Below are 17,793 nucleotides of genomic sequence, written 5' to 3'. Positions count from 1 at the left end.
TTATAAGCAGTTTTTGTGTTTATGATCCCTCGGGGGCAAGACACTATATATGTTATCATCTAGCAGTCTATTTAATTTGTATACAATGATATGATATGGACCATTTTTGGTGACAAATTTGTTTGATATGGACATTTTTTTGTGACAAATTTGTTTGATATGGACATTTTTTTGTGACAAATTTGTTTGATATGGACATTTTTTTGTGACAAATTTGTTTGATATGGACATTTTTTTGTGACAAATTTGTTTGATATGGACATTTTTTGTGACAATTTTTTTTTTGCCACAAAAAATTTGATAGTGTGGACAGAGCTTAATACTCTTAATTAATTATTTTTTAATTTTTTTTAACTTATAAATATATTTATTTGCTTTATAATCAAAATTCACATTGAAATTTATAATCGAAATTATGGAGGTGGTTACATTATACAGTATAAATACTTTTATTAACAATACCACTGTTATAAGAGGAAGCTTGAAGATTTTGGATTCACAAAACCTTTAATTGCACCAATAAATATTTATCTGTTATAACATGAAAATATTTTAAATGTGTATCATACAGGAAGGACACAAGCATTCACATTGAAATTCACATTGCAATATGAAAACATCATCATAATGTCAACATTTGCCATCTGTATATCTCTGGCTCCATCAGCATATCAAAATATATTTATGCACATATTCGCTTGACAAAATCTTTCAACTGCAGTACAGTACTGCACATATATCTTTGACTTCCATTCTGCTTAAAGTCTTGGCAACAACATTTTCATATGCATTTTTCTGTGACATCTTTCATCTACATTTTCTTTTTGCCAAATTTTTTCTGCATATCTCCTTGACAATACTTTAAATCCGCATGACAACTTTACCTGTATATTGACATCATCTCCATTCACATACCACCTTGTCCATATCATCTTTCATCTATATTATTCTGATTCACACCATCTCATTTACACATCCCCTTAACATACTGTATCTACTCTTCAGAATCAAAAGGACATATCTCTGTCTCGTACTGTTTCTTCAAAGTGGTGACATATTCCTTCAAACTCTCTTCATCAAGCCGTGAGTTACGAGCCACCTGTATTAACCTGTTGGCCAGGTGAAATGCAGCTCTTTTTTGTCTTGCTTCCTCACTATCTTTTCCATTTGACTGAAGTAAAGAAAAAAGTTGAAAAAAGGTATGAAAAAGGTGATGATGAATTGGCAGACTTCCTGCTGATAAATAGGTACATTTATGTTTGGGTTCAAAAAATAATTAAAAAAATAAGTCAATATTTTATTTACCATATTTATTTGAATTAAAACCCCACTTTGAATAAATGCCCCCTTGAATAATCTCTGCCTCGAGTGCCTTATCGCCCCGGGTGTTTGTTTTTTCCTCAAAGTAAAAAGTCTGTAAACCAGTGAAAGCTTTTTTAAATGTTTTTTGAAAGTTGCAAAACTTATTGGATCCTATCAAAAGAGTAACTCGATGTTTTAATTTAAGGTTTTTTTTCTAGATGTTGCTAAAGAAACTGTCTCTTATAAAAATAAACCTACATTATATTGCAAAGAAAACAAGGTGATAGAAGCAGGCCCATAGCCAGGTTCTTCCAAGGTTCTCTGCGCTTGAGGTCCAGGGTCGAAGCCCCCAAAGCCAGAGGATTTTTGTGTTTTATGGGTCAAAATAATGCTATCAAAAGCAGATATGTTTGAAAATGTCAGAGCCTGGGTGGCTGGGTGGGTCTGCAGTGCATTAGTTGGGTTGGAGGAATTGTTCTGGAAATTTGAAGAGGGGGGTTTGCTAGAAAAGGGGGTTCTCCCAAACCATAAATCCCTCTGGCTACGGGCCTGATAGAAGGGATTCTAAATCAACAGTTGTCTAAATTTAAAGGGCTGACAAAGTATTCACATTTTTATTTATTATTGTTTTAGCATTCTGAGATTTGTGCTACCTTCTGTACACTAATATTGTGTGATATTCTTTTGGCTTCTGCTATAATAGATGGAGGAAGAGTTGACACCTCAGCTAGTCGTATCCCTGAGAAATTGAGAAATATATATATTACATTCATATACAACTTACGCACATAATAACAAAGTAGTAATAATAGTTAGTATAATCGATTTGCTTATAAAACATAATAAGTCTATGATAACAGTCAAACGTACCATAATTCTTTTCTTGTGTTCTTCCACGTGACAGCACATGCGTGTAAAATACCTTTTGAAAGTTGCCATTACCTGTGACATGGTGTTCAACTTCAAAATGGTAACTATAAATGATAATAGCCTATTAGTGATGATGATAATAATACTGATATCAAAGGCTATAATAATCATATATTTATTTATTTATTCTTTCTTTATACTAAATATACACTTTCAATACATAGCACTGATTTCTAAAGTGGTTCAGTTCTACAAAATTTTTAAAAGAAAATATATACACACTGTAACCAAAAAAAAACAAAAAAAAATTTAAAAAAACAAATTGAATGAAAATTAGGAAAACAATAATAATAATAATAATATTTAAATACTATATATGGATATGTAAGGTAGTTAAAAATTAAGATGGTATTATTGAGGATTTGAAATAAAATGCTTAAAAGTTGAAAGTGTCAGAATTAAAGCTGGTTTTAGTATGATTCAGGAATTTATTCCATAATTTAGTAGATCGGTATACAAAAGTTCTTTTACCTTGCATATTATCCCAGCTATATTCAATGAGTGTATTTTTACTTTGACTCCGAGTTTAATGCGTATGCAAAACCATAATTAAAAGCAAAATATAAACATTTAAAAATCATTATGAGCAACAGGGGCGGATCCAGAAATGTCCAAAAGGGAGGGCCGAAAGGGGGTCCGATCGAGACAACACTGTCTTAGGGGGTTGTGTTCTAAACGCCCAAAAATAACATTTGAGACGTTCTGGGCTATCATTTTTTTCCTTTTCTTTCTTTTTTTTACCTCCAAAAAAGGGGGGCCCCCCCTAAACCCGCCCCTGAGCAATAGTTTCTCGCATTTATTATTTATTATTTTAGAAGTGATTTGGCGCAGTGGGAATGGTTTGGTTTTCCAAACTTGCGGTTGGGGTTTCTATCCCTACTAGTGCATATCGCTTGAGCAAGGTACTTTATCTGTTTTGCTTCTCTCCACCCAGGAGTATAAATGGGTACCTGGTGGGGTTGCCTGCTCCTGTGCTGTACTGACCTGGGAAAGAAGTACCTTGTAACCGCAAAGAGAGGTGCTATATAAATAACTGAATAAAATAAACTAAATAAATAAATAATCTAGCTAATTTGTTCTTACTTTTCTACATTAGGATAGAGTGAGTCCAGGTTTGTTATCTCTTGGTAGTGAGTTGCAAAGAATGTGAATGCTTTAAAGCTGAGAAGGAATTCACAGATGGAATGACAAATGCCAACACCTTCTTCACTACTTGTTCCTAAACAAAATTCAGATATAAAAAAAAACTTTAGATCTTAAAACAGCAAGAAAGTATTATTCTTTCATATTGTTACATGAATATTCTTTGCAAAATTGTACTCATTTTGATTGAATAAAAATGTTGTTTTTTTTAATCATTATTACAATTAGTAACTTATGAATTATATTGATTTATTAATCATTTAATAATTAATGTACCTCGTCCTAGTTCATCAATGATGATTAACGACTTCTCAGTTGCATTTTGCACAATGTAATTAATTTCTCGCATCTAGGGAGAATAAAATACATAAAATTACTACTCTATTTAACTCACTGAACAATTATAAGATAGTATTTTTGATGATGATCAGGGGTGGATCCAGAATTTTTCGAACGGGGGTGGGGGGCATAACAGTCCCAGAATAGATAAGTGAGTAGCACATAACATTGATTTTCATTGAAAATTTTAAAATTTAGTGGCAAATGGGGGAGGGGAGGGGCACGTTCCCCACTACTGAATCCGCCACTGATGATTAAATTATAGGTGAGTTTAAGGGAATAAAAATACCTGTACTAATATTTATAATAATAACCAAAATAATACTAATATAATAATTTTATTGCATTGTTTATCAAAATCAAAAAAATTTAAAAAAAAAAGAGTAGGAATTGAAGATCCATCACAAAAACAATATTCAAACAAACGTAACCTTATTCTCATTTTTTAAACTTAATGTCTTCATATACAGACACACACACAAACATGTACCACCTGGATGACTATACCCAACAACAGATGCAAAAGTTCTCTCCCAACCTCTATCCCCCTCAAATGTTGGCTGTCAAACAGTGGCTAACCACTAATTAAAACAGATTCTGATAATGAACTGCAGCATACCCTCTGTTCCCACTGGTTTCAACATCCTACAGATCTCACCTCAGATATTAATACTGTGTGCACCTGATATATTTTCATACCTCTAACATAAAAGTAGATGCGTTGGTTTCAATATCATCATCACAGCCTATCCTGGAGAAGATCTGATCTGCAATTCTCAACGACACGTACTCAGCAGGCACAAAGCAGCCCAGCTGTGACATGATTTGTAGCAGGGCTATTTGCTTCAAATATGTGGATTTACCACTCTAAAAGACAATTGATAATATATTTTGTCATATAATTCATGCCAGAATACTTTATGGAAACATGTAATTCTGATTGTAATTATAATATATTGTTTATTTGATAGAATTTTTTTTATATATATATGTTATATATTCTTTTTAAGATTTGTTAGTATTGTTATGTATTTGTATAAAGTATTTAATAGGATATCATACTTATTTATTCATTTGTTACCAGACTTTTTATTCTTTTTTCATTGTCAAGATGGGACAGTACAATACAATCCACTTGATGAGATTCTCAACCACTCAGCTTTACATAAGTATAATGTTTTTCAATTTTTATTTAAAAAAAAGATGTTTTTTTTATAATTTTCTCTTTTATGTTTTTTTTTTACAAAAATAAAAGAATGTACTATAATTTGAATTTTTTGCATTGAGCAAACACCTTAAACCATTAAGCTTAATATTCAACACGAGACATGTGATCCAGCACTTTGTGGCTAACAATACACAAAGGAGGTTCTCTTTCAACGAATGTCAATAGGGAATGAGGACGTTTGTTAGGGAGACGGTTCGTTTCAATTTTACTTCAAAGGGGTGTTCCGTTTTGGGAACAATGGCAATTAGTCGGTTTATCCAGGTAAGTATCTCACTCATAGACTACCAACATCACGATTGATTTGTGTATTTTCATAAATATATATTAAGTTGTATAAATAATAATATTATTCTCTTTTAGAAATGTCTTTATGAATCAAAATTCAAGGTATTTACCATGTTTGGTCCAGTAATGATAATAAAATTGCTTTCTTCAGATGCATACTGCAGAAGAAAAAACAAATATGGCTCTTAAAAATTTAACAAATCGAATTAGTGATTATTCAATCCTTTGGTTCAATATTACATATTTTTGCAAGAGATTGATGTGTGTCATAATGTAAACATCATTATTTTGTACTTTAGCCCTCAATCTTGCTTAGTTTAGCATGGTTTAGCAAAGACACACACTTAAGTGGACAAAACTAACAGTTTAGCCAACTAAACTACTTTGTGAGTTTCTTGATGAAATAAGTAAAATAAGCCTTACAGCATTGTTTGCAATTGGTGCCTCAACTGAAATTTTTGTTAGAATAGGATGGCATCCATGCTTGATAGCTAAAGTATCGGTAAAATCAGGCCTTACTGCAAAAGAAATAAAATCAAATAAGAAATTGTGCTTAAATTATTATTGCCAAATAATTCAAAATCATTCTAGCATTTTGAATTCTAAAAATACCACTTAGAATGGAATATACAGTAGTAAGCTACCAAAAGATATTGAATATCTCCAACAAATTAAAAAATAAAAAAGAATATATACACACTCTCTATAAAACAAAATCTACTCATATATTTTTCCCACATGTTGTGAACTTTTGTCAAAATTTATTGCTACTCCTTCCCTGTAAAATGATACAACACTGACTGAGTGTTGAGCACCTACCATAGTCTCTAAGGGTGCAGACATGAGCGAATGATGTGAGCATATCCAGCATAGATACGCATTCCGTCAGTTGATATAGGCAACCAATATGCTCACGGATATCATTAAAAAGTTCATTAACGACTCTACAAATAAAATACAATAATGTTATGTTTAACATTTGTTTAGGATGTGTTTTGGTGACAACACTGTAATGTTTTGAATCCGTAAATGGGACAATTTGTTAAGCCTTACTATGTATTAGATATTGAAAATTATTCTATTATTAGCTTTGATGAGCAGCTCTAGAAACACTCGACTGATGATTAATAGATCTGTTTTAGAGCTCGGATGAGGGCAGACTGAGGGCTGATTGATTATTAGTTTTTTTTTTTTAGCTCCAATGAGGGCGGGCTGAGCTGGTTGATTGATTAAAACAGCATTCCGCAAACTTTTTACTTCACGGCCCAATTACGTTTACAGGCACCAAGCCGTGGCCCAGCAGCCCAGCCGCGCCTGGGACCAACATACCGAATCCTGGCAAGAACTTTTGATTATGAAGCCTCCATGTAGGCCTATATACAATATTTTGACATCATTATCTGTTCTCTCAGTCATAAAATTTCATTGTATACAAATTAAATATTTTATTAAATAAATAATACCGTACATTTGTGTTCCCCCACCACAATTGTTGATTGTTTTTTTTCTACCATGATTTAACAAAACACGGTTCAGCCACACATGTCATAGCTTTCTCCTTCCATAAATATTTACGCACACTCTGTTGCTCCACAACTTTGAAAGACTACCTTACTATAAAGGTATTAAGTTTAGTAATAAAGTATCCGCATGGGCATTCAGTTATGAAGAAATGTTGGTGCTCTGTAGTGATCTTTCCAGGACAGGTCTTTAATTTTATCTTTAGTTCATGACTCATCCCATCATTCCTCCATACTGGATTTACTCGAACTTACAGGGTTAATACTAGACGATAACATAGTGTCTAGCTCCCCAGGGGCATAGACACAAAAACCGCTTATAACTCAAACAGCACGCATCATCTGGCACTTTAGCAGCGTGTGCGAGCGCCACATTAGCTGTAACAATGAAGCGGCTTTATTAAAAACTACTTTCGCCATGATGAAACGTCGCTTTGTTATTTTTTTTCCAATTTTGAGACGGCTTCGCAGCCCTCCAAAAATGGTCCATAGTTTGCGGATTAATATACCTTGTTCTGAGGGGTTTTTTTTAGCTCCAATGAGGGAGAGCTGAGCTTGCTGATAGATTCATAGATCTTTTATGTATGGGTGGCTGTTAGGGCCCATATACTCTACTGCCTCTATTATACTGCCCTCATCAGCTTTCAAGATTACAAGAACTCATTTTTACTTACATGTTTGTCATTAGATAAATCTCATTCAGAGATTCCCTGATGCGATCTAAAAATAAATTGAAAAAGAGAAAACAAGTAATAACGTTAAAGCAACAAATACCTCCAACAAAAAGAACATTTTGTGATGAATGTAATGAAATAATAACAAAAATCTTAAGTATAATACTTACCATTGAGCTTGATCTGTAAAACAAAGAATACATAATATAAGTATGAAAATGCACAAAAATACAACTACTAAAAACATTAATCTACTGCAGCTATCTATGCATCTATTTGTTTTCTTTAACTGAAGTACATTCAAATCAAAAACAGAAATATATTTTTTCAATTAAATTATTTTTTATAAACATAACCCATGGCTATAATCATAAAAGATATTACTTGTATATCAAACATAAATACACTAAGAAGAAAACGTAAGGAAAAAAACTTACCAAGTCTGTAGTCGTGAAACTTGCCATGTTCCTGGACTTTACAACCTTAATGAACTTTGAAGGTAGATTAGCCAGTGTGAAGCCTGAATTAGCTCCGCAATACAACTGGATATAGAACCCTCGTGTACCATTATAACTTGTCTTTAATGGCAGGTTATGCTGTTCCCCAAGTTGTTTAATTAACTCTATAGTATATAAAAGCATCATCATGAACATTAATTGACTAATTGATCAATTTAAAGGACCAATATAGCTGATTGATTGATTGATTGATAGATTGATTTTTTAGTTAATTCAGTTTATTGGTAGTCATTGGCCATTGAAAATTTTGTTCATTGATAAATTGATTTTTTATGGATTTGATTTTAATAACAATTAACTACTGTACATTCACTTTTTGGTCCAACCCAAAATATAAACTACTGGTATACTGATTCTTTGAACAACTGAAATTATATTTGGTAGGAAATTGCATCTTACCTGAAATATCATCTACAATTTCTGTGTATGTCCTTCTAGCAACGTCTAATAAACCTAAAATGAAAGAAAACATTACTGAAATCTAATACAAGAAATTATTTATTCATTTATTTATTTGTTCATCCATCCACCCACTGACCACTTCCCTGCATTTCCTTCTTTGCTATAGAGATCTTACAGTCTTTGATGGGGAAAATGAGCTTAGAAGGCATTATGGAACATGTTTCTTATTTAAAGTAAATCTTGACAAGAAATAACTTTCTTATGGAAAGTAAATATTTCTTAAAATAAGAATTATCTAAGAATAGTTTGATTTCTTGTTTTAAGAAAATATTTCTTAAAATAAGAATTTTCCAAGAATAGTGTAATTCTTGTTTTAAGAAAATATCTTTCTTAAATTAAGCATTTCCCAAGAATCGTGTGATTTCTTGTTTTAAGAAATTTTCTTAATGTAAGTAAATATTTCTGAAAATAAGAATTTTCTAAGAATAGTGTGATTTATTGTAGTAAAACAATATTTCTTAAAATAAGAATTTTCCAAGAATAGTGTAATTCTTGTTTTAAGAAAATATCTTTCTTAAATTAAGCATTTCCCAAGAATGGTGTGATTTCTTGTTTTAAGAAATTTTCTTATTTTAAGTAAATATTTCTTAAAATAAGAATTTTCTAAGAATAGTGTGATTTTTTGTAGTAAAAGAATATTTCTTAAAATAAGAATTTTCCAAGAATAGTATATTTTCTTGTTTTAAGAAATTTTCTTTATTTTAAGTAAATATTTCTTAAAATTTTCTTAATTCTCGGAATTCCCATTTCTTTGTAGTAAAAGCCACCGCTACCTACAGTTTCTTAATAACTATATCCTCTTGATCGTTACAGCATTACAGCCTAAAAACCTAATTTTTGTAAAAATCTCAGGGTTTTTTGCAAAAATAAAATGTGTTCTGAATGTGTGTTAATAAGACAAATGGATCAACTTCTGTATATTTAAAGCATAATAGGCCAACTTACCATTAATATTAGGTTTAACTGCAAAGCATTTTTGTGTTCTCATGTTGAGGGCGCCTTTTTGATACCTTGTTTCATCATGAATAACTGTCTGAATCTTGTCAAGAATTAGCTCAAACCTACTATCATGAAGCGACTACAAAAACAACAATATAAAGTAAAATATATTATAATTTCAGGGTTTAAAAAAACTAAGGGTTTAAGGGTGGGTGTGGGATAACATTGGTAAACTCTAAATAAGAGTGAATTTTAATGATGGAAAAGTGGGTTAATAAGGGTGGGTGGAGGGCCATGAAATTAGCTTTAGACTGGGTGGAAAACTGCAAGGCTGGGTAGCCCTGCCCACCATCCCTGTAATTTAATCATTGTATTAATTTGGAATTGGAAATATGATATGATGAATACAAACTTTTTGATTTTGGTGTAATACACTAATTGCACAATTTTACTTAAATTTTTTTTTTTTTTTTTTTTTTTTTTTTTTTTTTTTTTATTTTTTTTTTTTTTTTTTTTTTTTTTTTTTTTTTTGTGGGGTTTGATTGTCATTTGTTGGCTTGGTAGTGTTTTAGCTTTAATCAATTTTGGCTGTTTTTTCTTTTGACTGATTTCAGTTGTTTTGTTTTGGTTGTGAATGTTTTTGATTAGTTTTGTTGGGTTTTTTTTATTTTGAATGTTTTGATTGGTTTTGATTGACTATGGTTGGATTAATTGGTTTTTGGTTGTTTAGGTTGATTTTGGTTGGTTTTGGATGTTTTTTGGTATATTTTGATTGGGTTTGGTTGTTTTGATTGTTTTTGGTTTCTTTTTTTTTTTCTTTTTTGTTGTTGATGCTGTTGCTGATTATTGCTGTTGTTTTGGTGGTGATGCTGTTCATAATGTGCTGCTGTTATTACAGTTCCCAAAACGGCATTTAAAGAACTGTTTGACTTTGATAAAATTTGACTCACAGATCGCTAATTAATGAAAAACACAACAATTATTTGGCAAGTACAATAAGATTGACTTAGAAATTATTTGACTTAGGAAAAGTCGACTTAAGCAAGTTTAACTGTATTTTTATTACCAGTATTCTTTTTGTTGCTATTACTATGACTATAATTTCTATTAGCATTATTGTCTTTCGTATTTTATTGGTCATGAGATACCTTATGGTAGGCTTGTAGGAGTCTGTTGTTGCATCCTTCTAGAGTGGTTCGCAGTGGTCCCACGAGCTCTAGCGTGTGCTTCAGCAGTATAACGGTGGTAATCTTCTGTTCTGCTGTTTTAACCGTTTCTGTCTTTGGTATCTGGACACACTGGGACAGAAGGTGATCAATGTCCAAGAACCGAGCTAACACTGAAATCAAAAATCAAAATTCTCTTGTAACTGATTCGAGACATTACCTAATTGCACATTGAAATAATAAATATTAAAATAATTACACAATAAATTAATTTTGTTTACAGTAATGGTATTATTCAGTAAATGTTTACAATTTCATGCAGTATTTCCAAAATTTTAATCAATTTAATATTTTTAAAAGTATTTTATTTGAACACAGGAACAATATCAGGGAGTAATGAGCTTTAGGGGTTATCTTTTGGTATATGTTGATAATCATGTTTTTAGTAATTTTAACAAAACTATGCATTATAATAGCTTTTTTCATTATGCATAAAGCTGTCAATAGATTTGTACATGATGACTTAACTGACCTTATGCAATATCTTTTTCATATTCTTAACTTGTGTGTGTTTTTACCTTGTCTTTTTTTTACTTTTTTACAATATCATGATAATATTATAACAGGGAACAGTAATTTAACTGTTCCCTGATTATAATGATTTTATGGGTTATTAATTACCTGTCTGTAGATTGTAGAATAGCTCCTCATTTTGTGTTAGTTCACTCACAACCTCAAGACGCATATTTATTGTCTCCTGGTCTAAAATATGAAAAAATACTATATAATATTTATTATTATTACCATAATTACAAAATAAAAAATATTATTAATAATAATAATAATACACATGAGCAGTGCAATTTTAATAAATATGCTTTATTATTTTTTATGAAATCATATTTAACCTACCATATAATGGTTGCAAGATGTTTGATCTCAGCAGTCGAGCTAAAAGGAAAAGAAATATGGGCTTTTAAATTGTTTTCAATATTTAACTTTGAATGCATTCAATCTTCAAAAAAAGGAACTGAAATGTTTAGTAAACTGTTAATTTACCATTTATATTGGTTTTTTTTATTGACCCTTAAATGAATGTTGGTAACTTTTGAGATCACTCATGTTTTTATCTGATATTTTCAGGTATTGTTTAAGCCCAAAAATAAAAATTCATACTGAAATACTGGTACTATATTTCACTTTTTTCTAGATGTTTTTTTTTCTATTTATTTCTTCATTTATTTCTAGTAAGGCTGGGATTAAAACTATTTTCCATGTATATATTTAGTTTATATGATATATTATAATTTAATGTTTTACATTTGCATATATTTGTCTTGTGTTGCCAAATGGAATAAAATAAAAATAAAAAAATATTTTCAAATAATTTTCATATCTGTTTGAAATTGTGAATTGCAACTAAGTTACCCACCTCCACCAACTGTCTTTGTACAATTAAGAACACCGTATAGTGTATCATCACTTCGTGGATCTCTCAAATTCTGAACTAACTCCAGATTTTTGGCTGTCGATGCATCTAATGGGAACAAATCCAGAAAGCTATACTGTTTAATATAGAGAACATCAGAGCTCAATCGGGTTCCTAGGTTATTTTTATTGTTCCTTAGCTGCAGAAGGCAGTGGCTGTGAAAACTTACACTTGCCTTTCAATCCCAGGGTCCTGGGTTCAAATCCTGTTATATTCCAGGATTTTTTCTCACGACAAAACAACTCTAATCAATAAGCCTTGTTATGAGACTTAGTTTATGTAGAGCATTTATGTTTATGTTTGTCATGTAAAGGGAATGCCACCTATCTAATAAGACAGTGATGTAGATACTATTTGCAATCATTGGCCATGTGCCTAAACAAATAAAATAAATAAAAATAAATGCTTATGTTTGCTACTACAGTATTTTATCACACAAGACTCAAGACATTATACATTCTATTATGGATTAAACTTTGAAAATTTTTTTTTTCTAATTTAGATTAGGTATGCAAAATTTGACAAATTAGCCAATTTACTCACCAATCATGGTTGTCTGTTCACTACCTTTGAATACTACCTTTAATGAGCTGGGGGCATACACAATGTTCTGAATAAACTCAACATACTTCAACAAAGCTGCTGATGCTGCCAGACAGTAATACCTAAAAAACAAGAAAAAAAATGAAGAAAGAAAATAATTTTAGTAATTTTTTAATTCAAATTACTACCTATTATTTGTTAATAACTTATTATTTATCACCAATAATTTATTAATAATTTTACTTTGATATATAACGACTATCATCTTTAATTGCACTATTACTATTATTTTTTATCATAATTGATTTATTTATTACTTGTTTTAAATATTTTTTCACTTACTTTGACATAACTTCCATCACAACTGTACTATATTCTGTTAAACACAGTTGTTTGATATACTCCAGCCCTAGACCAAAATAATTGGAGGTGAAATTATATAAAAGTCTAAAATACATTTGGTTTATTAAATAACATAAATTGCAGTTGTATAGTATTACAACCAGTGGCAGCTCTAGGACATATTTTCTGGGGTGGGGGGGCTAAGTTAAGTAAGAAAGAGGACACTTGAGCTCCTGGGACCAAGCTGGGGGAAGGGGATGAGAAGGGGTTCCCCCTCCCAAATGTGATTTTTTTAAGAATAGCAATTTCTGGATGGCCGGAAACAGCATTCTCAGACTGTGTCAAACATATGTTGGCTTGGTGTGGGCATATTTTTATATGTTTTATGGTCTGAGTGCCCGACAAGCTCTGTCCGGCGGGGTAATTGATCTGTCCGGTGGGTGACTTAAGCACCTGTCCCCCCCCCCCCGTTGGCACCGCCACTGATTACAACTGTTGTATTGATACATAATTGGTGTTCACAAAATATTATAAAAATATAATCTATTGCTTAAAGTGTGATTTGATTTTTATTTATTTTATTCCTTTCAGCAGTACAAACATTGACAAATACAAAATAAAATAGGAGAGCTGTGGAGAAACCAAAGCGGTTAAAAACTATCGCCCAAAGCGCATGCCTCTCTAACTCCTACTTCCATAAACCAATTGTGATGTTGTGAATATTTTGAAAGAGGGCAAAAAAATTTGATTCTGTTTCTGATAATAGTAGAACCTGAAGGACACACATTTGGGACCTAAAAAGTGTCCCCTATCATTCAGATTCTATATCATTATACAGTAGAACCCTTATTAAGGACAATTTTCTCTTAATAGGGATGTCCTCTGAATAGGGGTTGGCCGTAGTGTTAAAAGATATACTTTCCGTTGTTCTGTGCCCAAAAAAGCTTACCCTAAATAGGGGTGTCCCCTTAATAGGTTGTCACGAAGGAGGGGTACTACATTATAATTATACCTTTGGTTTCATTGAAGTACTTGCGCTGCACTGTGGATATATTTGTCTCCTGGTAGTGTTCTGTGATTAGGTTGAACAGCTTGGTCATGTTACCATTCTCACAGGCAGTACTTGGCATGATGATCTAACCATACCAGTATATAGAATATAAACATTAAAAATAATGTTTTTAAGTTTTTTAAATAGTGAGAAGATCTTGCTTGGAAGAATTTAATTAATAAAAATAAAATGATTATTTAGAATTTATAATCTTCATTCATCTATTAAGTCTAGATTTTGTATACAGATATTTATTACTTTTATTGTCAAGATGTAATGATACACTTGTAATAATATAAATGATGATGGAGATGATAAAGATACGAAGGTACAAAGATGATGATTATGATGATGTTAAGATGATATGATGGTGGTGGTGTTTGTGGATGGTTATGATAATGATAATACTCTAGGTGATGACATTGATGATGATGATGAGGATGATGATAACGATTCCAATGACAAGGAAGACAATGAATGTGAGATATTTACATAACCTATAAAAAGCAAAATGAGAGATATCTGAAAGAATCTGGGGTCTTTTTGCAAAAATAATATTGATATTGGTGCTATCAAGTTATATTGGTGTTATCACATAAGTTATATTGGTGTTAATGCTATCACTCAAGTTATATTGGTGTTATCACTTAAGTTATATTGTTATCACTCAAGTTATATTGGTGTTATCACTCAAGTTATGCTTGTGTTATCACTCAAGTCTTATTGGTGCTATCACTCGTGTTATATTGATGTTATCACTAAAGTTATATTGGTGATATCACTCAAGTTATATTGGTGTTATCACTCAAGATTGGTCTTATCACTCAAGTTATATTGGTCTTATCACTCAAGTCTTTGTACCACTAACCTCAAGTGGCTGTAGGATTCCCAATCTGGTCATCACCTTCACATAAGTTTGGTTATCAGAGAATTGTGAGAGTATAAGATGAGGCTGCTTCAGGTCAATACTGGCCATACCAATCTCACCCTGAGCTAGCCCTCGACCTTCTACAATAGCTAACAAAGAAATGAAATATAAAATGAGGCACATCATGGCGAAATGGAAGTTGTCGCACAGGCCAGTATTAAGTAAATGAGCTATAAAATATGGGAGCTCAAAAAATGCCTAAAAATCCAAATTTGTTTCTCACTATAGATCAATAGTTTAATGTCTTATTAATCATATCCCAAAGTATTCTGGAGGTGGTCAACAAATCGTTTATTTAACATTATTTTTATAGTTAATTCTATTAAACAATGTATCCACAAATAACTTTGGAAGGCAATTACTCAAAACCATGTTTATCTTGACTTAAAGAGTGCTGTACATTCACTTTCCAGTAACTTAGACTTGAAATGTGCAATTTCAATGATTGACCCCTCACTTTAAAGATCATATACTCAGGTATCTGAAAGTACCAATAACTTGAATTTCAATTTTTGCTACAACTTAGCCATTTTGCAACAACATGCCTCAAATGCTTAAATAATTTCATTTGGCTTCTAAATACCATAGTTTCTTCTTTTAACTATGCCAAGAAATGTATAAAGACTGATGTATGGGAATTCAATGGGATTCAAACCTAGCACCTTATCATCTACCATTCAGTTTCTGAACTGAGCGGCAATGTTATATTTACCAATTAAGAGCATGGCTCAAGTTATTACATGATCATATACGCAAGAAAATTAAATCAGATTAAATTTAATATGGATTGGGAAAACCCTTCCATTTGGGATATAAAAACATATCCATCTATCTAAAGTAGTATACTGTATATGCTCTGTCTTGCTAGATATATGGCCCAAGTAAACATGACTATAAAGCTTATGAATTTACAGTATGAATAACAGGTGAAGTGTACAAACCATTCGTTATTTAATCAATATTACCAATTCAAGTGCTGTGTAGAGAGAAAGAGTGTTCATTGCTCAAGACAACAAACAAGGGACCGACCTCAGACACGAACCATCATTCTTTATCCATTGAGGCGAAAGCCTACCCATTGTGCCACAAGCAATGTGTTTCTGTATATATATGCTTTTGTGTATGCATCGAACACTCATTTCAGCCAATATATAAATATTTATTTATTAGAATGATTCAATGGATGTTGTTGCTTGTAAGTTTGAAGGGGATGATTTCCTCACCTATAATAACAGTGTTGGGATTATGAGCTGGAGTTGTGGCGCTGGAGGTCGATGGCCTTGGTGTTGTTCTACTACTCAACATAGAGGATGATGTTCCTGGTGTTGTCAACCTAAGATAGGATTTAAAAGTGTTTAAGATTATTACAGTTGTACCTCGAATTGAATGCTGTAAATTTTGGTAATTACTACTAGTATAAAACAATAGGGTCACTAAAACATCAATCTGTATCGTGGAGTGTATTTACCAGTATTAAATCACCTAAACGATTGTATAAACAAAGCGTGTTTTTAATTTATTTTGTTTCTTTGAAATTCATGTACAGTGATGTATTCTATCTCAAAATGAAGGCCATGCTATCTTGAAATGGGCTTCTTTTCTAGGCTATTTTTGCAAACTAAGAGGGGGCTTCAATTTGAGATGGGCTTCTTGTCAAGATTAAGCCCACTAAGCTTCTATTCAAGTTTTTACAGTATGTTAATAGATTTTAATTGATATATTAATATATATTTGTAATGTATACACATTACAATGGAAAGAGGAAATCAATGCACCTTTAGGCCTGCACAAGCACAACATGCTGCCCCTTGAATATTGTTGTTAAGATCCCACAAAACGACAGTGTGTAAAAACATACACAAATGCATACATTTGTGGGGCAAAATGTGTGTTTCTGAGATATGTTCATGTTGTGCCCTGTTCTGGTTGGTCAGTGGTTTAGTTAGATTGCACTGCTACCATGGTAACTTGCTCCAGTCAAAATATAAGTTGCTTTTTATATCACTGACCTGGAGGATGCTCTTGGATTGCTGTAAGCTGACGAAAACTGCCTTGAGGATTTCGAAACATTTGAAGACGATTTTTTCCTACAGCTTGATGCTGCAGTGGTGGTGGTGGATGTGCTCGTGGAACCAGAAGGTCGCCCTCTCATGGCACTGCTACTGGACGAATCATTGGGTGTTTCCATCAATCCATAATCTATTGTTTCAATCAAATACTAGTGAATATGTGTGTAATAGGCTAGGCCTATATTTGTTTTGTGACTTTTTAGTATTTTTAAATTTAAAATTAAACATCTTTATTTTTTTTTTTTTTTTCTTTCCCAGAACACACCGTGAAAAGGTTGTTAAATGTAGGCCTATAGGTCTACTACTACTAGCCTAGGCTTATAATAATAATGATAATAATATGTCGTTCTTCTATAGCGCTTCATGCCTTTACAAGGCCTCTAAGCGCTTCACATTACTACCCCGGTCATTGGATCAAACACATATGGAACACATTGAAACACCAAATTAAATTAGTAAATGAAATTATATTATCATTTCATAAATTGCAGCTAGGCCTAGGCCTAATCAGCGCAGGTTGTGTTGGAACCTACCAGGTACCCACTTGTACTCCTGGGTGGAGAGAGGCAACCGTAGATAAAGTGTCTTGCCCAAGGACACAAGCGATTTGCACAGCCAGAGTTTCGAACCCCCGACCTCAAGGTTGGGAGTTCAAGCCACAACCGGTGCGCCAACCGCTCCTACAATAACAAAGGGGCACTAGGCCTAGGCCTAGGCTAAGGCCTAGCCTAGGCCCTAGCCCTAGGAGTCAGAGCATAACAACTTTCATCATTTTATGAGCCTTCTTCTAGGCCTATACTTACAATATCTCGGTTGTCCAATATTTGACATGATTATATTTCGATAATTTCATCTAGCAAATGAT

General features: G+C 32.2%; 1 protein-coding gene across 1 annotated transcript; it reads right to left on the bottom strand.

Annotated features, from left to right (window-relative positions):
* Positions 1-951: 951 nt before the first annotated feature.
* LOC117102534 (mutS protein homolog 4-like) lies at positions 952-17,793 on the bottom strand. Its single transcript, XM_033242814.1, has 25 exons — positions 17,732-17,793; positions 16,869-17,058; positions 16,083-16,192; positions 14,800-14,948; positions 13,893-14,016; positions 12,881-12,947; positions 12,539-12,660; positions 11,939-12,043; positions 11,419-11,457; positions 11,188-11,268; positions 10,489-10,679; positions 9,347-9,479; positions 8,339-8,392; positions 7,859-8,043; positions 7,592-7,604; positions 7,422-7,467; positions 6,047-6,171; positions 5,651-5,745; positions 5,338-5,385; positions 4,414-4,581; positions 3,652-3,724; positions 3,316-3,451; positions 2,173-2,276; positions 1,956-2,041; positions 952-1,171 (listed from the first exon to the last, which is right to left on the bottom strand). The coding sequence occupies exons 1-25, from the start codon at positions 17,757-17,759 to the stop codon at positions 995-997; spliced, it is 2,649 nt and encodes an 882-aa protein (XP_033098705.1). The 5' UTR covers positions 17,760-17,793; the 3' UTR covers positions 952-994.

The sequence above is a fragment of the Anneissia japonica genome, unplaced genomic scaffold (genome assembly GCF_011630105.1).
Source record: "Anneissia japonica isolate Jap-2015-1 unplaced genomic scaffold, ASM1163010v1 scaffold1489_len2284818_cov182, whole genome shotgun sequence".
NCBI classification, from domain to species: Eukaryota; Metazoa; Echinodermata; class Crinoidea; order Comatulida; family Comatulidae; genus Anneissia; species Anneissia japonica.
Note: the sequence above shows the minus strand (reverse complement) of the source record. Positions and strands in the feature narration are given on the sequence as shown.

What these genes read in the sequence shown, in the direction of transcription:
- LOC117102534 (XM_033242814.1), bottom strand. Translation starts at nt 17,759, where the DNA reads ATGTCAAATATTGGACAACCGAGATATT. An exon ending in GTACTTCAATGAAACCAAAG is followed by an intron (nt 12,948 to 13,892) that starts GTATAATTATAA and finishes ATTTTGGTCTAG; the next exon opens with GGCTGGAGTATATCAAACAA. An exon ending in ATTCTACAATCTACAGACAG is followed by an intron (nt 10,680 to 11,187) that starts GTAATTAATAAC and finishes TTTTGATTTCAG; the next exon opens with TGTTAGCTCGGTTCTTGGAC.